This window comes from Anguilla rostrata, chromosome 11, assembly GCF_018555375.3.
Source record: "Anguilla rostrata isolate EN2019 chromosome 11, ASM1855537v3, whole genome shotgun sequence".
NCBI classification, from domain to species: Eukaryota; Metazoa; Chordata; class Actinopteri; order Anguilliformes; family Anguillidae; genus Anguilla; species Anguilla rostrata.
Genome location: NC_057943.1, coordinates 3,436,470 through 3,458,969, shown reverse-complemented (window position 1 = coordinate 3,458,969; position 22,500 = coordinate 3,436,470). Strand labels below are relative to the sequence as shown.

The 22,500-nt window shown below is 46.2% G+C and overlaps 2 protein-coding genes across 5 annotated transcripts in view; both read right to left on the bottom strand.

The window, feature by feature from the left end:
* Window positions 1-2,428, bottom strand: part of pcsk1nl (proprotein convertase subtilisin/kexin type 1 inhibitor, like) — an 18,488-nt gene extending 16,060 nt beyond the window's left edge. Inside the window, exon 1 of the mRNA XM_064300534.1 lies at window positions 2,272-2,428. Coding sequence (XP_064156604.1) covers window positions 2,272-2,355 — 84 coding nt within the window. The 5' untranslated portion in view covers window positions 2,356-2,428. The remainder of the gene's footprint in view (window positions 1-2,271) is intronic.
* Window positions 2,429-7,348: 4,920 nt separating this feature from the next.
* Window positions 7,349-22,500, bottom strand: part of prickle3 (prickle homolog 3) — a 38,863-nt gene continuing 23,711 nt past the window's right edge. For 3 of the 4 annotated variants that reach the window (XM_064300531.1, XM_064300528.1, XM_064300530.1), the window contains 10 exons: window positions 20,928-21,111; window positions 19,601-19,714; window positions 19,218-19,327; window positions 18,901-18,928; window positions 18,203-18,406; window positions 15,106-15,292; window positions 12,274-12,603; window positions 11,453-11,776; window positions 10,574-10,975; window positions 7,349-9,738 (listed from right to left, as the gene is read on the bottom strand). In XM_064300531.1, the coding sequence (XP_064156601.1) occupies window positions 9,269-9,738; window positions 10,574-10,975; window positions 11,453-11,776; window positions 12,274-12,603; window positions 15,106-15,292; window positions 18,203-18,406; window positions 18,901-18,928; window positions 19,218-19,327; window positions 19,601-19,714; window positions 20,928-21,068 (2,310 nt within the window). In that variant the 5' untranslated portion in view covers window positions 21,069-21,111 and the 3' untranslated portion in view covers window positions 7,349-9,268. Of the gene's footprint in view, window positions 9,739-10,573; window positions 10,976-11,452; window positions 11,777-12,273; window positions 12,604-15,105; window positions 15,293-18,202; window positions 18,407-18,900; window positions 18,929-18,960; window positions 18,989-19,217; window positions 19,328-19,600; window positions 19,715-20,927; window positions 21,112-22,500 lie in introns of all 4 variants that reach the window. The other variant, XM_064300529.1, reaches the window with a different exon arrangement.

Sequence of the window (22,500 nt, the reverse complement as noted above, 5' to 3'; positions counted from 1 at the left end):
GCAAGCTCTAAGCGTTCTCTGCCCTGAATTCAAATGAGTACAATGCTATCAACATAATTCCCATTATATGATCTGGTCAGAATGCATGAATGAATAAACACCATATTTCATATCTGTGATTTAATAACTCTGAAATGAGAATGTACAGGGAGCACTGGCATTTCTTCGGCAGCTGACTTTTCCATTATTTATGTCTGGAGAGCATTTATGGTTTTGGTGCATTCATGTAATTGCTGGGATTCACTGGGATTAAACTTTATATTTTTATTAAAGAATTAAAAACTTTGCTGATAATCTAAATCTGTTGTTACTTGCGTCACAGTTTAGTGGGTAGGGGACAATGAAAAACAAGGAAAAAAAAACCCACAATGGAGGAGTCTGTACTTTATTCACCATTTTCATGCGGTGATGTAAGAACGTCACATCCCCCATCGCTGATGTGCGAGCGGTGATTAAGGGTTATAAATCCCTCTTTGCCTGTTTGCTTCTCATCCTCTATATGACCTTTGAACACAAGGCGGCAGGTGGCTGTGCTAACCTTTCAATGCTAAATCCGTACCTTTCAGAGTCAGACTCTACCTCGTATCGCGTTCTAATTAGATGTGATTTCGTCCAGGCTGCCGTGTTTGACGTGGCACTGTGCCTTGTTCTTTTGTCTTACTCACTGAGAAACAGGAAACAGACGGACACGATAAAATAGATAACGTGATCATTCCCCCCCCTGGACAGTTGGGAAATGAATGTGCCCTTCTCCTTGCAGATCACACTCATAATTTCCAATAGAACGGCTTTTATGATGTTGACGCGTTGTTCATGTGATGCTTGCTCACTGTCCATATGGTCTTGCATGTGTCACAAACATTGGAGGCTAGAAAAAATATTGCGGGTACTCAAAATGGAATCTTTGCCGCTAAAAAACTGCATGGCGTTTTAGAAAATGCCGGTTTGTATTTACTCTCTTACCAATTAAAGTTTTTTTTTTTTCTGGATTACTGAACCATTTCCTGTTATCACAGAATTTATCCTTTGTTTTTTCCCTTTGGTAATCATCTTTTTTCTTCCACTGAAATATTAATTTGTACAGCAATGCTGGCTTACATGTTTATGAGTCTAATTTTCAGAAAATCTCTGTTGTCTGTTTTCCTCTTTCACTGATATTTAAATGAAACTCCACCCTAAACAGATTTCTGCTGTTGCCAAGCAATGCCAGTGGAAACACCCCCCCCCCTCTCTCTCTCTCTCTCTCTCTCTCTCTCTCTCTCTCTCTCTCTCTCTCTCTCTCTCTCTCTCTCTCTCTCTCTCTCTCTCTCTCTCTCTCTCTCATGCCAAGAAATCATTGCTCAGGCTCCAGACCCACCTGTGCTTATTAGGTGTCCAGCTGCTATGGTTAAACAAGATATATATTTATTTTTATTTTCTAATACCTTGGATTAGAAAAAAAACAGTAAGCTGTGTTTCTGATGTATACTCAGTAAATAAATGTTTATTTTGAGCAAAGATTTTATGCTTATTGTAGCCTCCTTATATGTCGTATGAATGCGATGCAAATATATCCCGATATCCTGAATATCGCATGCGGAGACTTTCCCAACATGCAGTATTCTGCCTTGGATAATCTCAGGGTATTGACCTTAAGGAAACACACAATACATATGAAACTAATGCTCTTATGAACCTCTGCTCTGGCAATATTTTTCAGACGTGTTGCGTGGATTTCATCTCATTACTCTCTCTGTCTCGGTTTCTCAGTTTGTCTGCCATTGTCTGATATAATGACTGAGTGTATACACACAGACGCACGCATGTTCAGCTACATTCTCATTCTAATCCACCTCACAGTACCGATGTGCAAGACCCATGTGCAGCTACAGATGAACAGCAAGCGAACCGGTGTTGACTAGTGACAGTTTCTTATACCACAACCATTGATTCCCCCCCCCCCCCCTCACAAATTATTTTAATTTTGCACCTGTATTTTTTTTTTCCGATTGTTATCTTGATTTTCCAAACCTAGCAGCAGACCCCATACACAGTCAACAACAGCGATACATTTCAATCCGCTGTCCCAAGCCTGCTGCTGTTTTGGCTTTGCTCTGTAAACAGTACCAACCCTCACCCCCCCCCATCCCCCCCTCTTTAGGTGTCTCCGGACGGTAGACCGGCTGTAATCGTATCTGAACGCTTGTCTGAACGTGCGTACCAGCTCTCCGCGGCTAACGACCGGCGGCGGCGGCTAACGCAGAGCAGGTCGCCGTGGCGACTCCCGCTTACCTTGGCCTCCAGCAGCAGCCGGGGAGGCAGCAGGAGGGTGAAGGAGAGCAGCAGAAAGACTGCGCTGGTCAGAGGGCCCGACATCCTGGAGGAGAGAATGAGGCTGCCCAAGCACTGAAGGAAAAGACGCTGCCGCTCGAGGAGAGCGAGCCGGCCCCAGATATACGGGAGGGGGAGGGGCCTAAGAGAGAGGGAGGGAGCTGTGAGAGGAGGGGGAGGGGGCGGAGCTTAGAGGGAAAAGATGCTGCTGCTTGGAGAGAGCGAGCCGGCAGGAGATGTATGAGAGGGGGAGGGAGCTGTGTGCTGGGGGGAGGGGCTAAAGAGAGGGGGTGGGGCTTGTAGTACGATTGACACCACTGAGGAGAGCTGACGAGGAAGGGAAGAGGAGAGAGGAGGAAGCTTGGCTGGAAGATGAGGACTGAGCATGTGCAAGATGGAAATAAGGGGCATAAAATGACTGATTGTTATGAGTCATGTACACACACAGGAGATATAAAACCTATTATTTGTTGTCTGAAGCTGTCAATTATTTTGTTGGATTGATGAAACATTTCAAACAAATCATTTCACAACTATTTGAAATAAAAAGGTATATTTAAGATTACTTGTCTTTGGCTTATTTCTTCATATTAATATTTTCTCATCCATCTGCAATAGACGAATTATATTTAGGATTCCTAATTTTTTCACTTTTTTGAGGCAAGACTACAGAGGCAAGACTTGCATAAATATCATTTCCAATCCATCTGAATCGAGGAATTAATTTTTTTGAAATCCACTTTTCATCATAAATTTCATTTTGGTTATTACATAAATGTAATTTCCTATCCATCTGAATCAAATGATGAAAATCATTTTTAGACTATAACTCTTATTTATTTTGCTATTTTCCAGTGAAATCCATTTTTCATCATACATTTAATAAAACATTTATTCATTTATTTCAGCCTGGTTGTTACACAAATATTATTTCCTATTCATCTGAATTAAAAAATGATATTTTAAAAATGTTTTGCATTTTTCCCATTTTTGGACATAAGACTATAATCTTATGTATTTAGCTATTTTCCATTGAAATAAATTTTACATCTCATAAAACATTTTTATTAATTTTTTTTCACTATAGATCTTATGTAAACACAATTTGCAATCTATCTGAATAAAAAATATTTAAAAATTTTTTAAACATTTTTTCACTTTTTGGACATAAGCCTATAGTCTTATAGTATTTTGCTATTTTCTAGTAAAATCCATTTTATCATCGTAGATTTCATAAAACATTTTTATTCATTAATTTCACTGTTGATGTTTGAAAAAGCACAATTTACTGTCCATCTGAATCAGAAAATGATATTTATTATTATTATTATTATTTTGCATTTCTTCACTTTTTGGACACCAGCTTATAGTCTTACATATTTTTATGCATTCCAGTGAAGCACATTTTTCATAGTAAATATTTTCAAACACATTTCTGTTCATTTATTTCAATGTTATTATTAATTAAATATCATTTCCTATCCATCTGAATCAAAAAATGATGAAAAATCTTAGCTTGTTTTCCCTCCCATTTTTGTGTATTTAGCTATTTTCTAGTGAAATCCATGTTTCATCATACATTTCATAAAACATTTTTATTAATTTATTTGACTGTGGATCTTGTATAAACACAACTTGCTGTCTATCTGAATCAAAAAAAAAATTGAACTTTTTTTGACATAAGACTATAGTCTTACATATTTTGCTGCATTTCAGTGAAAGACATTTTTCATAATAAAAAATTCAACAAAAAAAAAATTCTGTTCATTTATTTCAGCGTGGTTGTTACACAAATATGATTTCCTATCCATCTGAATTTAAAAATGACATTTTAGAAATGTTTCACATTTTTTCCCATTTTTGGACATAAGACTATAGTCTTATGTATTTGGCTATTTTCCATTGAAATCCATTTTTCATCATGCATTTCATAAAACATTTTTATTAATATTTTTCACTCTGGATCTTGTGTAAACACAATTTTGCAATTTGCAAATGTATTTCCCTGCTTTTTCCTGAAATACATTTTTCATCAAAAAAATTTTCATTCATTTACTTCACTGTATTTTTAAATGAACTTACTTTCGCACCCATCTGAATCCATAAAAAAGAAAACAAAGTTTTTCACATTTTTAATTGTGAAGTTCTTTGTACACATTCATAACATGCGCAGGGAGATTACCTCAAGGACAGTCCTGAAGAAACTCTGAAAATCCTCCAGATACGTTCTGACCCTAACCCTTTACGGCCAACAGTTGGCTGAAACCCAATTTGAGAGGCCACACCCACAGAACAAAACCACAATTATTCCCTATGTTCGTATGTCTACAATTACAACACATACGAGTGGATTCCACACGCCATCAATTGTATGTTTTCTACGATGGTGAGATGATGATTAATGGAGAAATGAACCATGGAATAATTAGATATAGTCTATTAAATGAATAAGTATCTATTCTTTGTTAAGATTTTTTTCTTTTCAGATGGATGAGAAAATAACTACTGTATGTTTGATTAAAATGATTAAATAAATCAAAGAAAACCTTTGAAGTCATTCATTAGGAACAATGTATGGCCCTGGAAAACTGAAAAATTAATGAGCCTACATAGTCTTACCTCCAAAAATTTAAATCAATCAATTGAAAGCATCATCCTCAATATGTGATTTTTCTCTTCAGATGGATGAGAAAATACCTATGTTCAATTAAACTGAACTGAAACCTCATAAAATGCATCTGAAGAAAGTCCTGAGCAGAAATCTATGAAGTATTCTCATATTGCTGTCTATTTTGCAACTCAAAATGTCCTTTTCTACTTTCAGAAATGTAATATGTTCAGTTCATTCTCTGGCCATAAAAAAACAACAACACAATTAAGACAGAAGTCACCCCCAGGGAAATTTGGTAGATGAAATGAATGAACGAAACATGGCATTTATGGAGCACTTTTCCAGATGCTCTAAGTGCTTTACAGTGATGAGTGGGAACTCACCTCACCCACCACCAATGTGTAGCACCCACCTGGGTGATGCATGGCAGCCATTTTGCGCCAGAACGCTCACCACACGTCAGCTGAGGTGGAGAGGAAGAGGACCATTTTTGACCAATTAAATCAGGGGATGATTGGGTGGCACCTTATTCAGGAAAATGAATAATCAGTGGACTTCTGATCAAAGTTTTATGACACCTGTTCCATTAAAAATGTTTCAATCCCAATAAAAAAAATTCTAACTGTACCTAAATTCATTTAAATTAATCAATCTTTAAGACCAAACTAAATTAATCTTTAGACCAAACTCAAATTATGTTCACACACACGCGCACAAAAATAATTGATTCTTAATACGTATGAACATCTTTAAATATCCTATATATTTTTATTACTCTTTTTACAGCGATCATACAAACAAATCATATTCATATAACATGGGCAGAAAAATGACTGGCATGAACTCTGGCTGTAAAGCTACAGGTCAGCAGCTCACTCTGGGTGTACGGCTACAAGTTGCAGCTCACTCTGGGTGTACGGCTACAGGTAGAAGCTCACTCTGGGTGTACGGCTACAGGTAGCAGCTCACTCTGGGTGTACGGCTACAGTGCACTCACTCTGGTGTACGGCTAAGGTAGCAGCTCACTCTGGGTGTACGGCTACAGGTCAGCAGCTCACTCTGGGTGTACGGCTACAGGTAGCAGCTCACTCTGGGTGTACGGCTACAGGTCAGCAGCTCACTCTGGGTGTACGGCTACAAGTTGCAGCTCACTCTGGGTGTACGGCTACAGGTAGAAGCTCACTCTGGGGGTACAGCTACAGGTAGAAGCTCACTCTGGGTGTACGGCTACAGGTAGCAGCTCACTCTGGGTGTACGGCTACAGGTAGCAGCTCACTCTGGGTGTACGGCTACAGGTAGCAGCTCACTCTGGGTGTACGGCTACAGGTAGCAGCTCACTCTGGGTGTACGGCTACAGGTAGCAGCTCACTCTGGGTGTACGGCTACAGGTAGCAGCTCACTCTGGGTGTACGGCTACAGGTAGCAGCTCACACTGGGTGTACGGCTACAGGTCAGCAGCTCACTCTGGGTGTACGGCTACAGGTAGCAGCTCACTCAGGGTGTACGGCTACAGGTAGCAGCTCACTCTGGGTGTACGGCTACAGCTAGCAGCTCACTCTGGGTGTACGGCTACAGGTCAGCAGCTCACTCTGGGTATATGGCTACAGGTAGCAGCTCACTCTGGGTGTACGGCTACAGGTAGCAGCTCACTCTGGGTGTACGGCTACAGGTAGAAGCTCACTCTGGCTGTAAAGCTACAGGTCAGCAGCTCACTCTGGGTGTACGGCTACAGGTAGCAGCTCACTCTGGGTGTACGGCTACAGGTTGCAGCTCACTCTGGGTGTACGGCTACAGGTAGAAGCTCACTCTGGGTGTACGGCTACAGGTAGAAGCTCACTCTGGGTGTACGGCTACAGGTTGCAGCTCACTCTGGGTGTACGGCTACAGGTAGAAGCTCACTCAGGGTGTACGGCTACAGGTTGCAGCTCACTCTGGGTGTACGGCTACAGGTTGCAGCTCACTCTGGGTGTACGGCTACAGGTAGCAGCTCACTCTGGGTGTACGGCTACAGGTCAGCAGCTCACTCTGGGTGTGCGGCTACAGGTAGAAGCTCACTCAGGGGGTACAGCTACAGGTAGAAGCTCACTCAGGGTGTACGGCTACAGGTCAGCAGCTCACTCTGGGTGTACGGCTACAGGTAGCAGCTCACTCTGGGTGTACGGCTACAGGTAGAAGCTCACTCTGGCTGTAAAGCTACAGGTCAGCAGCTCACTCTGGGTGTACGGCTACAGGTAGCAGCTCACTCTGGGTGTACGGCTACAGGTTGCAGCTCACTCTGGGTGTACGGCTACAGGTCAGCAGCTCACTCTGGGTGTACGGCTACAGGTAGCAGCTCACTCTGGGTGTACAGTGATTATGTGATTATCACTCAGTACAGCCTCCACATGAATACAGCAGCTGGGATCAAACTGTGGCTCAGGACAATCATCAGCTCCAGATGCGCTTTTAATATGAACGGTATGTTACTCGAGATAAATGACCCATGAGCGCCATCTACAGTTACAACAAGCACATTCTACTTTAAATCAACAGTTTAATGATGGCTCTTCACCACTCTGCTCACTGGCCTGGCCACAGAATCTGACCAATGCAGAGCCAGAAACCATGACAACACACTAATTAAAACAAACCATCGGAAAAAGAATCTAATTTCAATTGTACACTGCCAATCACATTGTAACTGTTAAACATAATACAATTGTCATAAACACACAGGGGCATGTCCGTGCACACACACACACACACACACACACACACACACACACACACACACACACACACACACAAACACATACAATGTCAATGTTATGATAATGCAAAACTGGTTCATACAGGAATGACAAAAATTATAACAGTCTTAAATCATTAAAAAGCAGGAACTAGAACCGTAGGGTATATAAAAATAATTTAACTTTGTTTTAAAAAAAATCTGTAACAAATTTTCACTTTTTTTTTTTTTTACACAGCTTACAAACACAACACTAAAGCATCTTCATTCTGTCTGCTTGGCTTTGTCCCGGATCTTCAGACCATCTCCGCTGAATGGCATAAGCATCTAAAGTGCTCGTCTTGCGTTGCAGATAAAGATATTATATTACAGTGAAGATCCTCCTCTCTTCAGTATTGTTAATTCTGTTCATTTCAGTGCTGCAAATCTTGGGACGCAGAAAACACCAACAGACAGACGAGCGACTGCCGCATCGATGCCTCCCCTCTGTGCTGATGCTGTAAAAAATGTTCGGAGAAAAACGGTACGAAACTGGAAAAATACAGTCGGAAATCGACTTTTCACATCCCTGTGTGGCATTTTGGTTTGAACCCGACACTGAATACCTTAATGAAACGACATCGTTAATTCCGGTTCGCAGTAAATAATGAGGTCATTTCGAGTTCCCAAATTCAAACATGAATGTACACACAGTAAATACGAAACCACAGTGTCCTTAAGAATAAGCACAGGAGCCATAATTCCCATGAAGGCGGGAAGCTGAGGAGCTCGAGGAGCTGTCCTGTCAGGTCATCCACTGCAGAAGAGGTTTCCTAACTTCTCATTGGCTTAAACAGGACGAGTCGTAGTCACCTGACTGACATGGAAGCACTGCCAATGCGTGATCACAGTGGAAAAAAATGAATGAGGTGCACATTTCAAACAAGGATCGCTGCTTTTAATATGTTTTCATCATTGCTCTCCAGTGAAATTAAAAGTCAGTTGTTTCAAAAAAAATAAAATGGAGCCTGATTTTAGATCAACGATTAGAATATAAACATTCAGCATAAGCGTTACATGCAAACATGTAAATGCATATAAATATATTTTAAAAAAACATGAGTGGTTCACAGACTGACATTATACCTATTTCTGCACAAAAAGGCAATTTGTGTGGAAAATCTCCATTCCAAGTGCCTTTTAGTTCAGGAACAGACTTAATTTGAGTCTGTAATCAGCCCATTAATCCCATCATGCATCTGGATGGTACTGATACCATCTGGACGCCAGCCAATTATTATTTTTTTTACATTAAATTTAATGCTTAGAATATTTAAACTGCCGAGCTTCATAAACCCCCAAACGGGGCGGACCTGTCAGAGGCTCACTCAAGTCCACTGTGTCTTAACTGGCCTTTCATAATCAGGGAACGAAAGCGCACGGTAACAGCATCCCGCGTTGGATTCCTCAAAGTCATGTAAAAATGAGCTATGTATTTTGTTGCATGATGCGTGATATTTGCGATGCTGCATTTGTCAGACGTGTAGCGCTGGTTCTCTTGCTGGTTCTCGTCTCACAGCGTGTGATGCACAGAGAGGAGGGCACGCTGGAGATACAGCCGCAGAAAGTCCGGCGGTGAATTAAGACAACACGCAGTTCTTATCTTTGTCCTTCCCGCTGAAACTCTGCGTCCTCCCCCTCCCCCTCCGGAAGCTGTTTCTCATCCCCCCCTCTCTCCCTCCTTCCCCCCCTCCGTCCCTCTCCTCATCCCTCTCTTCTTCGCCCCCCGCGTGCCGGGCGCGGCGCAGCTGGGGGGGCAGCGGGATGGGCTGGCCCAGGAAGTAGCCGTCCTCCTCGGACTCTGAGGACGAGGAGCAGGTGGAGCAGCAGTCCTCGTGCTTGTGCTGTCCCGGGTAGAGGGTGAGGGGCGGGGGCGGGGCCGCGGGATTGGGCGACCCTCCCCTGTCGCCGTCCCCCCGCCAGTCCAGGGAGTCCAGGCGGGGGCGGTCGGACCGGCCCTGCCGGAACCGCCGCTCGGTGCCCAGGTGGAGCGGAGAATCGGACGCCAGCCGACCCCCCCGCCGGTAGCCGCGTGGTTGGTACGATCCGTCTGGGGGTAGAACAGGGAAACAGAGGGGAGGGCCAGATGGAAGATGGGAGTTTGAGTTCAGGTACACAGGAGGAATACAGTGAGTGTGAAACAGAAGGGAAAAAAAGAGTGTGGAGGAGGGAGGAGGGACAGTAAAGAGGGAGCGAGATAAATAAATAAAAGGAGAGAGAGAGAGAGAGAGAAAGAGTAATGAGATACAATCCACACAAGATATCTGCAAAATATAGCCAGGGCAGAGGTTAATACATAGTAAAATGTCCAGTGTTAATTCAACTCGACTTGATAACCAAATATTATCAGTTAAGAGTTTAATTAAAATATTAGAGTTCAATTAACACTGGACATTTTACTGAGTAGAAACATTAGTATCATATAAGTATTGTGAATTCCTGAAGGTCCATGGCACTGCATTCAGGGCATCCACATGGAATATTTAGGGACATTCTTGTTCTTGCACCACATTCATACTGACATATAAGGAAGCAAGAGTAAGGTACAACCTTTGCTCAAAACTACATTTCCTGAAAAAAAACTTTCTGTGATAAAGGCTCCAGCCAACTTTTTCTACAGATCCGTTAGAATATTCTCTAGCCCATTATGATAAAGCCAAATTTGGCAATAATAACAGGTGTTGCTTGACAGTTTTGCAAGTGGTTTCACTTAATTAAATTTGGACGCACATTCTTTCAGAAAGATACAGAAGCAAAGCCAATATTTTTGGATAATTAAAAAGGTAATAAATTCATTAGAAAATGATTTTCTTAGTGCACGTGTGCCACTGTGCCCATGTGGGCATGGGCAGCTGCATTTTGGGGAATTCTCTTCCCGCTCTCACCCAGAAGGTCCATTTGGGGAGGAATTCCAGGCCTGTAGGCCTGCCTCTCGAACCTCGTTCCATAACCTCCCATCGCCTCCTCTCCCTCCCCTGGCTCTCCCTCTCCGTCCTCTCTGTCCTCTCCCTCCTCCTCGTCCTCTTCCTCCACCAGGTAGCTGCAGCTGATTGGCTCTCGGAAGCTGACCCTGGCAGGGCCGCTGCGACCGGATTGGGCAGGAGGCGGTGGGGGGTGTAGCTCCGGCGGGGGGCGGAGCTCGGTTTGATTTGGCGGAGGGGGAAACGGGAGGTCACAGGGTCGTGTACCGGGTTCGGCAGGATGGGGCGGGGACGGGCGGGGCCCAGGTTCCCCGGGACAGAGCTGATTGGCCAGCGCAGGTCTGGAGTGAAGGGGTGAGTGGCACACTGGAAAAAGGATGGTGGTGAGAAAAGAGAGAAAGCGGGTTAACCCTTTGAACAGCAGGTCTTTTGGAATGTCTTTTTCAACATTCTATGTCAGTGTTCTAGAACTCCACTGCCTGCAGCTACCAGCAGTGATTGTGACATCAGCATTAGAATGTTCAGTTAAGAACATTCTAATCACTTATTTGTGGTCTCACACCTCAAAGGGTTAAGAAATCTGCTACTCGCCAGAGTTTTTTATATCTCCTGTAGTTAAAGACAACTTCCTGATTTTGATGACAGCTGTAAAATGCTGATCACTCTTTGTTCCCCAGCCCCCCCCCCCAGTTTTCAAAAAACAACTCCATAGCGATGCAGGAAAGGAGCAGGCGTCAGCTCGTTTGTCTCGTTAAATTACCCAGATTTCCTTTCACAGAAGTGTCTGTCCGTCCTATCCGTTAATTACTTTACACAATGAAAATGAAAAATGAAAAAACGCACCTAATACACCCTTTTCCGCTCGGTCCTCCCTGTTCCCACAATCCTTTGCGGTAGAGGTTCCTCGGGAGGTGATTTGAGGGGGAGAGTGGCCATAGTGGTGATGGGTATTTGAGTCCCCTGAGAGTTCAGAACTACAGACAGGCCGCTCCACTCTGTTACTGGCAGACAGCAGGCAGCTAATCGATGGGTCGATGGGCCCAAAGTAGTTCCAACCGTTGGTTATGTGGATGTGTGGGACAGGGGCGGGGGAGCTTTTGGGGAGTCCATTTTGGAGAGTGACGCCATTTTGTACAGGTGGTGGTGGTAGCACAGAGCTTGAAAGATCTGGGGAAGAGATGGACAGAAGGTGATATAATTAGATGGAGAGAAACAATGCAGAAGCAATGATTTTACTAAACGGACAAAAGTGGCAATACAGTATTACAACACTAGATGGCGACCTGCTCCAGATAATCTGTGCAACCTGCCTGTGTTCATAAAGTACTCATAAAACCAAATAATACTGTGCTCAGACTTGATTGGGTACGTAATCACCAAAATAAAGTAACAATCAAGGTAAAAAAAGCCTGCAGACAGGAAGAGAGACCTTAAATTCACATTAGCAAAGACTTTTCAATTGAGGACTAATCCCAGACGTTTCAGGATTAAGCTTTCTTCAGCGTGAGGAAAGTTTAGAGGTGAAATGTCTGTGTTTGGTCCTCCATTTAAAAGTCATCGCTAATGTGCATTTAAGACATCTTTTGGGGTTCCTATCTACTCCCCACACCTCCCCGCTTCCTGTTGCCTCACCCCCCTGCTCCCTGCCCTCCCCCCATCCTCACCAGCGCTCTCCATCTCCAGGCTGCTGCAGCTGTTCCCCACGTCCACCGGCAGGTCCTGGGACCCCCGCGCCCGGCGGGTCAGCTGTTTGGCACGGGACGCGTCCCCCCCCCCGCCGCCCCCGCCACCGCCGCCGCCCTGGAAGGCCGAGTCGCAGGAGTCGGAGTTTTCGGGGTCCTCCCCCAGCGAGCAGGGGCGGGAGCAGAAGATGAGGCCCCCCCGGGGCAGGAATGGTCGCCCCAGCAGGGGCAGGTGGCAGCGGGCGCAGCAGAAGCAGGACTCCAGCGCGTGCCAGTGCTGCCCCTCGTACGTCATCTGCCCCTGGTCGATCCCTGTGCCACAGGAAGGGGAGGAGCCAGGACAGGAAGGGGCGGGGTCAGGGCATGAAGGGGCGGAGCCAGGACAGGAAAGGGCGGAGCCAGGAAGGGGCAGAGCCAGGACAGGAAGGGGCGGGGTCAGGAAAAAACAGACAGAAACGGTCTTATTTAAACAGGAAATTAAAGCAGGTGAGTCTGTACCAATGCACTGTTAATCTGCCACGGCTCAGGAGTTGACCTCCCTTCACTGTCCACCAACGAGGAGCCAAACAGTCATTCAGCAACCCTCACCGTGAAAGAGGCTTGCTTCCCTACACAGTACCTGGACACTGCTGGCTTGGATCTGCTCTGAAACTGATAGACACACACAGTACCATATCATAATGCTCATGTGGATGGTTTGGGCCAAATTGTAAAATTACCACTCAAACAAGTATAAGCTACGCTGTCAGAAGAGAAGGTTCCAAAAGACTCCTCTGTGTCTCTACAGAGCAGGGGTGCACAACTCCAGTCCTGGAGGGCCGATCTGCGCGCTGGTTTTTGTTCCAACCGGTTACCATAGATATAATTCTCCGACAGCTCTATAAACTACGCTGCTTCACTCCTGCACTTGAGCTCAGTAAAATCTCTAGGATACACTCATACATTCGGCATTTAGCAGTCTATCCAGCGACTCAACTTACAAGCTTACATTGATCATTTTACAGCTGATATATTGAGCAGCAGGTCAGTACTTGCTCAGTACAACGCAGTGTCCTACGGAAGAACTACGACTTCTAAAGCCATCTACCACTGTGTACACTCGCTAACTGCAGTCTGCGGCTGAAGCCGGTGCTTATACACATGTCAGATCAAGATATGATTGGGCTAATTAAATAAATGTTGGCAAATGTTCACACAAAATCCTGAAATGGATTGGCCCTTGTTGTGCACCCTTGCTATAGAGGAACCCAGTGTAGTTCAAGCCTTCTTAAAGTAGTTTGCTTTCTCTAAAATGGCCCAGTCTGGGAGCTTTCACACTGCTCAGAACTACCACAGAAAGTAGTACGACTGCAGTCGGTGGACAGGGAAGTGTGTACAGTAGGCTGCTTGTACAGCAGGTTGTATGTACAGTAGGGTGTATTTAAAGTAGATTGACTGGGCTCAGTCAGGTTGGGTGAGCAGCAGGTTGTATGTACAGCAGGCTAACAGGGCAGTGTGTATAGCTGCATATACAGCAGGCTAACAGGGCAGTGTGTATAGCTGTATATACAGCAGGCTAACAGGGCAGTGTGTATAGTTGTATATACAGCAGGCTAACAGGGCAGTGTGTATAGCTTGTATGTACACGTTACAGTGCTAACAGGGCAGGGCAGTGTGTCCAGCTATATATACTGTAGGTTATAAACACATACAGGCTAACAGGACAGCGTGTGTATAGTTGTATATACAGCAGGCTAACGGCTAACGAGCAGTGTCTATAGCTGTATATACAGCAGGCTAACAGGGCAGTGTGTATCGCTAAATGCTCATTAGGGTGTATGTACAGCAGGTTGTATGTACAGTAGGGTGTACATACATATACAGCAGGCTAGCAGGGTAGCATGTATGGTTATATGTACTATAGGTTATATGCACATGCAGGCTAGCAGGGTAGCGTGTATGGTTATATGTACTGTAGGCTATATGCACATGCAGGCTAACGGGCTAGCGTGTATGGTTATATGTACTGTAGGCTATATGCACATACAGGCTAGCAGGGTAGCGTGTATGGTTATATGTACTGTAGGTTATATGCAGATGCAGGCTAGCAGGATAGCGTGTATGGTTATATGTACTGTAGGCTATATGCACATGCAGGCTAGCAGGGTAGCGTGTATGGTTATATGTACTGTAGGCTATATGCACATACAGGCTAGCAGGGTAGCGTGTATGGTTATATGTACTGTAGGTTATATGCACATGCAGGCTAACAGGGTAGCGTGTATGGTTATATGTACTGTAGGTTATATGCACATGCAGGCTAGCGTGTATGGTTATATGTACTGTAGGTTATATGCACATAGGCTAGCGGTAGCGTGTATGGTTATATGTACTGTAGGTATATGCACATCAGGCTAACAGGGCAGCGTGTAGTTATATGTCTGTAGTATATCACATGCAGGCTAGCAGGGTAGCGTGTATGGTTATGCACTGTAGGCTATATGCACATACAGGCTAGCAGGGTAGCGTGTATGGTTATATGTACTGTAGGTTATATGCACATACAGGCTAACAGGGCAGCGTGTGTATAGCTGTATATACAGCAGGCTAACGGTGCAGCGTGTATGGTTATGCACTGTAGGCTATATGCACATACAGGCTAGCAGGGTAGCGTGTATGGTTATATGTACTGTAGGCTATATGCACATACAGGCTAGCAGGGTAGCGTGTATGGTTATATGTACTGTAGGCTATATGCACATGCAGGCTAGCAGGTTAGCGTGTATGGTTATATGTACTGTAGGTTATATGCAGATGCAGGCTAGCAGGGCTTACCGATGTGCTCTCCGCAGGTGTCGCAGTACTCTGCGTACAGCGACTCGTAGCAGGAGCAGCAGAAGGGCCGGCTCTCGCGCATGATGTAGCGCTGCCCCCCCAGCGCCGCCTCGCACTCGAAGCAGCAGAAGTGCTTCATGTGCCAGTGCCTGCCCTCCGCCTCCGTGCACTCGTCCGCCAGGATGATCTGAGAGAGAGAGAGAGAGACACGGCGCTAACACCCTGTTTAAATACCTTAACCCTAACCCTAACCCTGCCTTAACACTGACCCTAACACTCACCCTACACTCCCCAGCCAGGATGATCTGAGAGAGAGAGAGAGAGACAGCGCTAACACCCTGGTTAACTACCCTAGCCATAACGCTAACACGTACGCTAACCCTAACCCTAACCGTAACACTAATGCTAACACGTACGCTAACCTTAACGCTAACGCTAACACGTACGCTAACCCTGACTATCCTAACACTAACACTCCCCTCCGCCTGCATGCACTCGTCTGCCAGGATGATCTGCGTGAGAGACAGACACAGCGCTAATGCCCTGCTGGGTGTTTAACTACCCCGACCCTAACCCTAACACTAACTCTGACCCAACACTGTTCCTAACCCTAACCCCTGTGTGTGTGTCTGTGTCTCAAAATGATCTTAACACCATACACGCACACACTAGTGTTATCAGCATGATCTCCTGCTACTTCCTCTTCAGGTAGCTCACCTGTACATGAGCAGCACCTGCTTAATCCTGCCTGCGGGGGAGGAACTGATCCTACCGCACAGGTAATACAGATTACTGCACACACCCCATACACAGGTAATGTACAGATTACTGCACACACCCCATACACAGGTAATGTACAGATTACTGCACACACCCCATACACAGGTAATGTACAGATTACTGCACACACCCCATACACAGGTAATGTACAGATAACTGCACACACCCCATACACAGGTAATGTACAGATTACTGCACACACCCCATACACAGGTAATACAGATTACTGCACACACCCCATACACAGGTAATGTACAGATTACTGCACACACCCCATACACAGGTAATGTACAGATTACTGCACACACCCCATACACAGGTAATGTACAGATTACTGCACACACCCCGTACACAGGTAATGTACAGATTACTGCACACACCCCGTACACAGGTAATGTAGAGATTACTGCACACACCCCATACACAGGTAATACAGGCTACTGCACACACCCCATACACAGGTAATGCACAGATTACTGCACACACCCCCTACACAGGTAATGTACAGATTACTGCACACACCCCATACACAGGTAATGTACAGATTACTGCACACACCCCATACACAGGTAATGTACAGATTACTGCACACACCCCATACACAGGTAATGTACAGATTACTGCACACACCCCATACACAGGTAATGTACAGATTACTGCACACACCCCATACACAGGTAATGTACAGATTACTGCACACACCCCATACACAGGTAATGTACAGATTACTGCACACACCCCATACACAGGTAATGTACAGATTACTGCACACACCCCATACACAGGTAATGTACAGATTACTGCACACACCCCATACACAGGTAATGTACAGATTACCGCACACCCCATACACAGGTAATGTACAGATTACTGCACACACCCCATACACAGGTAATGTACAGATTACTGCACACACCCCATACACAGGTAATGTACAGATTACTGCACACACCCCATACACAGGTAATGTACAGATTACTGCACACACCCCATACACAGGTAATGTACAGATTACTGCACACACCCCATACACAGGTAATGTACAGATTACTGCACACACCCCATACACAGGTAATGTAGAGATTACTGCACACACCCCATACACAGGTAATGCACAGATTACTGCACACACCCCATACACAGGTAATGTACAGATTACTGCACACACCCCATACACAGGTAATGTACAGATTACTGCACACACCCCATACACAGGTAATGTACAGATTACTGCACACACCCCATACACAGGTAATGTACAGATTACTGCACACACCCCATACACAGGTAATGTACAGATTACTGCACACACCCCATACACAGGTAATGTACAGATTACTGCACACACCCCATACACAGGTAACGTACAGATTACCGCACACACCCCATACACAGGTAATGTACAGATTACTGCACACACCCCATACACAGGTAATGTACAGATTACTGCACACACCCCATACACAGGTAATGTACAGATTACTGCACACACCCCATACACAGGTAATGTACAGATTACTGCACACACCCCATACACAGGTAATACAGGCTACTGTTACTGTTACTGTCAGCTTTTCTCTGCCTCTGCCTGGATAAAATTCTCCAGCAAAGAACATCCAGCTTCTAAATGAACTGACTGCAGCCCTTCACCTATCAGTGACGGGTGATAGAGATTAAAATCCGATGGCTGCTGTACGTTGACACACCGCGTCTTATTTCTGTATGTGGAAGAGAGGAAGAGAGGAAGCGAGGGAGAGAAAGATAGAGAGGGATAGAGGGAGTGAGGGAGCAAAGGATAGAGGGAGAGCAATAGAGAAAGCGAGAAAGAGAGAGAGAGAGGGATAGAGGGATAGAGGAAGTGAGGGCTAGAGGGATATAGGGATAGAGAGAGAGAGAGGGATAGAGGGACAGAGGAAGTGAGGGATAGAGGGATAGAGAGAGAGGGATATAGGGATAGAGAGAGAGAGAGAGGGATAGACGGATAGAGGGATAGAGGGACAGAGGAAGTGAGGGATAGAGGGACAGAGGAAGTGAGGGATAGAGGGATAGAGAGAGAGGGATAGAGGGACAGAGGAAGTGAGGGATAGAGGGATAGAGGGACAGAGGAAGTGAGGGATAGAGGGATAGAGGGACAGAGGAAGTGAGAGATAGAGGGATATAGGGATAGTGAGAGAGAGAGAGAGAGAGAGAGAGAGAGGGGAACAGAGGCAGTGAGGGATAGAGGGATAGAGGGACAGAGGAAGTGAGGGATAGAGGGATAGAGGGACAGAGGAAGTGAGGGATAGATGGATAGAGAGAGAGAGAGAGAGAGGCTGACCTCGTCGCAGGCCTGACAGCGGGGTTTCAGCCTCTCTGCGTGGTGGCGGCCGCAGTAGATCTTGCCGTCCTGGTAGAAGTAGATGAGGTCCACCAGCAGCTCGTTGCAGGTGGCGCACAGGAAGCACTGGGGGTGCCAGCAGGTCCCGTGCCCCGCCCGGCTGGCGAACACGGCGATGTCGCCCCCCCGGATGTGCCTGCCGCACTGCAGAGGGACGAGACGCGCCGTTAGAGAGAGAGAGAGCGATGGGGGGGGGACCCCGTGAACCACGCTTGCACTGGGACACAAGGATCTGTACCGCGACGGGGGGTTGGGTTGGGGGGGTCTGTACCTGTTGGCAGATGGCTCCGGCTGGTGAGGGTTAGGGTTGGGGGGGTCTGTACCTGCTGATGTGGTGGGGGTTAGGGTTAGGGTTGGGGGGGTCTGTACCTGCTGATGTGGTGGGGGTTAGGGTTAGGGTTGGGGTTGGGGGGGTCTGTACCTGTTGATGTGGTGGGGGTTAGGGTTAGGGTTGTGGGGGTTAGGGTTAGGGTTGGGGGGGTCTGTACCTGCTGATGTGGTGGGGGTTAGGGTTAGGGTTGGGGGGGTCTGTACCTGTTGAGATGGTCGGTCATGGTGGGGTTAGGGTTAGGGTTGGGGGGGTCTGTACCTGTTGCAGATGGTCGGTATGGGGGGTTAGGGTTAGGGTGGGGTCGTACCTGTTGGCAGATGGCTCCGGTCATGGTGGGGGTTAGGGTTAGGGTTGGGGGGGTCTGTACCTGTTGGCAGATGGCTCCGGTCATGGTGGGGTTAGGTTAGGGTTGCGGGTCTGTACCTTGCAGATGGCTCGGTCATGGTGGGTTAGGGTTGGGTTGGGGGGTCTGTACCTGTTGATGGTGGGGTTAGGGTTAAGTTGGGGGTTAGGGTTAGGGGGGGCTGACTGGATGTGTGGGGTAGGGTTGGTGGGGGTCTGTACTGTGATGTGGTGGGTTAGGTTAGGGTTGGGTCGATGTGGCAGATGGCCCCGGTCATGGTGACGGGAAACAGCCTCACAGCTCCCCTCCCCAGGTTCTCCCTCTTCCTCTGCTGGCTGAACAGCCTGAGCTCCCTCTTCTCCTCCTCATCCAGGGAGTTACAGTACTGCGGCTGGGACAGAGGCACAGGAGTGTGTGAGAGAGAGTGTGCATGTGTGAGTGTGTGTGCATGTGTGTGTGAGTGTGTGTGTGAGAAAGTGAGTGTGTGTAAGTGTTTGTGTGTGTGTGAGAGAGTGTGTGTGTGTGAGTGTGTGAGAGAGAGAGTGTGTGCGTCTGTGAGTGTGTGTGTGTGAGTGTCTGTGAGTGTGTGTGTCTGTGTGTGATTGTGTGTGAGTGTGTGTGTGTGTGTGTGTGTGTGTATGTGTGAGAGCGTGTGTGTAAATACCTCGCTGTCGTGCGCTGGTAGCTGGTGCAGGAGCTGTTTGATGCGGTGTCTCTCTCCAGGGCTGTTCACATAAGGCACCTTGTCCTCCGGAATACAGCTGAAGTACTGATACACCTGCACATGCAGGTACACAGGAGCTAAGGTTTACACAGTAATGTACACAGCTGCACGTATATCACAAGCCCTGTGTTTAGCCTTAAACAAGAAGTATTCAGCCAAAGAGAAGCATTCCATATAAAAACGCTTAAACAATTTAAGCAATTTTCAAACCCTGAACAAAAACAACACAAATATATGGGCTGAAGAAAGCCCTGCTGATTCTGTTAAACGTGTTATTATCAGTTCTCAACCATTACATTACAAGCCTGTACAGAGCCACTTGCATAACGCGCTATAAGTTTCTTTCTTCATTTTCACATACTATCCATTTATCCAGCTGGATATATACTGAAGCAATGCAGGTTAAGAGCCTTGCTCAAGGGTACAAGCTGGGGATCGAACCTGCAACCTTTTGGTTACAAGGTTTGAGTAGTGCACTACACGCTGCAGAACTCCGTGAGATTGCCATTCAGTTTTGTGAAAGAAGAAAGAAAGAGAGAGAGAGAGAGAGAGAGAGAAATGGAGGGAGGCTCCAGGGGGAGAGGGGGGGTGTAACCTTACACCTTCTTAAGTACAAAAGCCTGGTCTGTACAATACTCCAACCAGAAGAGGCCCGGTTTCCACGCTACAGTGGAACGGTTTCGCCAGTCGAATGTTGGTGATATGAAATATTAATGTGTGCACTCCGATATGGGTGGAGCTTCCATGTGCCGCCAATGACCAAGTAATCTGACCCATCTCTACGAAAAGAAAAATCTTCTGATTGGTTCATACTCGTCATGCAAGTCAGTCATCTGTGGAGTATTAGGTCATATTACAACATACTGATTTCGTTATCAACGTCCTCAGAAAGTGGGGGTTTCCAGTTTTCTGTTTTTAACCCGATTTGCTATATTTCTGTACATAAGTAGCCGTAGTCTTCAATGAATCAGTGTGTGTGTGTGTGTTTTTGAGTTTGTGCGTGTGTGTGTGTGTGTGTGTTTTTGAGTTTATGCGTGTGTGTGTGAGTTTGTGTGTGTGTGTGTTTATGCGTGTGTGTGTGAGTTTGTGTGTGCGTGCGTTTATGTGTTTGTGCGTGAGTGTGCATGTGTGTGAATGTAACTCCAGTATTTCCTGATAAGAACCCCCTTCTTTCTGCAGTTTCAGTGGACCAGCCTGTCTGTGACTAAGGAACAGAGACTACCCCCCTCCCACCCCCTGCCCGTGGGGCTCCTCCCCCCGCTCTGACCTGCTCGGGTTTGAGTCCGGGCGGGACCCAGGCGTACTCCTCCGAGGCACAGCCGGAGTCGTCGTCGGAGATGGAGTGCCTCTGGAAGTCGGACACCAGCTTCATCATCATCCTCTCCAGCTGGCCGGGCACGGACCGCATCACATGGTCCTCGCGCACGCACTTACAGTGCACACAGATCTTCCTGCAGGGGGGGGGGGTCACACGGGGGGGCATCAGCATTATATTTCATCACAGTGACCGATAAAGCATCATCTCCATCTCTAACAGAGCGGCACAAGGGCACAGTCGTTAGCACTGTTGCCTCGCAAGAAGGAGGTCGCAGGTTCGAGTCCGGATCCTCGCCACATGGGGTTGGTTATAGGTATACTACTGCTGTTGCCCTTGACCCTGGCACTGGCCTCAGCGCTGGAGGTTAACAGGTGCTGCACTATGGCTATCCGCTGCTCCTATGCAGCCAGGATGGGTTCAATGCAGAGGATAAATTACCCTATTGGATTCAGTTTTAAAAATTGCATCATATGATGATGATGTTTAGACACGTGAAAGTTTTTTTTTTGGGACTCAAACATTACAATAAGCCTAAGCTACATTTTTATCTGTCACATGCTGGAGGACCAGCTAGACTCAACATTTAACAAAATGTCACATACAGGCAAATGATGGATTTGATTGTGGCCAATAAGAGCGAGGCTGAGACGGAGGGAGGGAGGGAGGGGGAGGGGGAGAAAAAGGAGAGAGACAGAGAGAGAACAGAGACAGTGAGAGAGAGAGAGGAGGCGGAGGGAGGGAGAGGTTAGGCAGTGGCCCTGGCTAAAGATTGATAGCAGAGCTTTGGCTCAGTTTAGAGCAGAGAGGATGAGGTTGGAGCAGCAGACTTTGGAGGAAGAGGAAACTCAAAGCCTGGAGATCGATGTCCAGAGAAACGGCCTTTACTGTAATTTACGTCCTGCGGTGTGTGGTGTATGTCTGCGGTATCGCAATGCGGCACACACACACATGCGCACACACACATGCACGCACACACACACACGTGTGCACACACGCACTCACACACACACACACAAGCATCTGGCTGTCCACCTATCACTAGTAATATGTCATATTCAAAGTAGCCCACCATGCGCAGGAAGAGTAAATACATTTAAATGTACTCTGTCAACAGTTTAACGTCTTAATCCTCACTGAGGTGATCACATTTTGATTTTCTGTTTTGTACTTTGGCTGAATTCACATTTGGATTAAATTGTTGAAGTTTTTTTGGAAACTTGAATAAAGAAAAAAAGTGAAGATCCCTGACAGAGCCAGACTAGGTCTCCAGAGGCCTTTGCAGGAGGGCTCAACATGACAACACCAAGAAACACTGCTCAAATACATACAGATGCAGACAATAAACTACAAACACACTGGAACTGTGTGTGAGAAACTACAAATACCAGACTACCCAGCACAGGGAGTGTTGGCAATCAGCCAATCAAGTGAAGAAGAACTGGAAAAATGGGCCCTTTTTAACTCTGACCTCTCAGATCTTGCTGATATTTGACACTCACAATTTAACGTCTGAGTAATGACC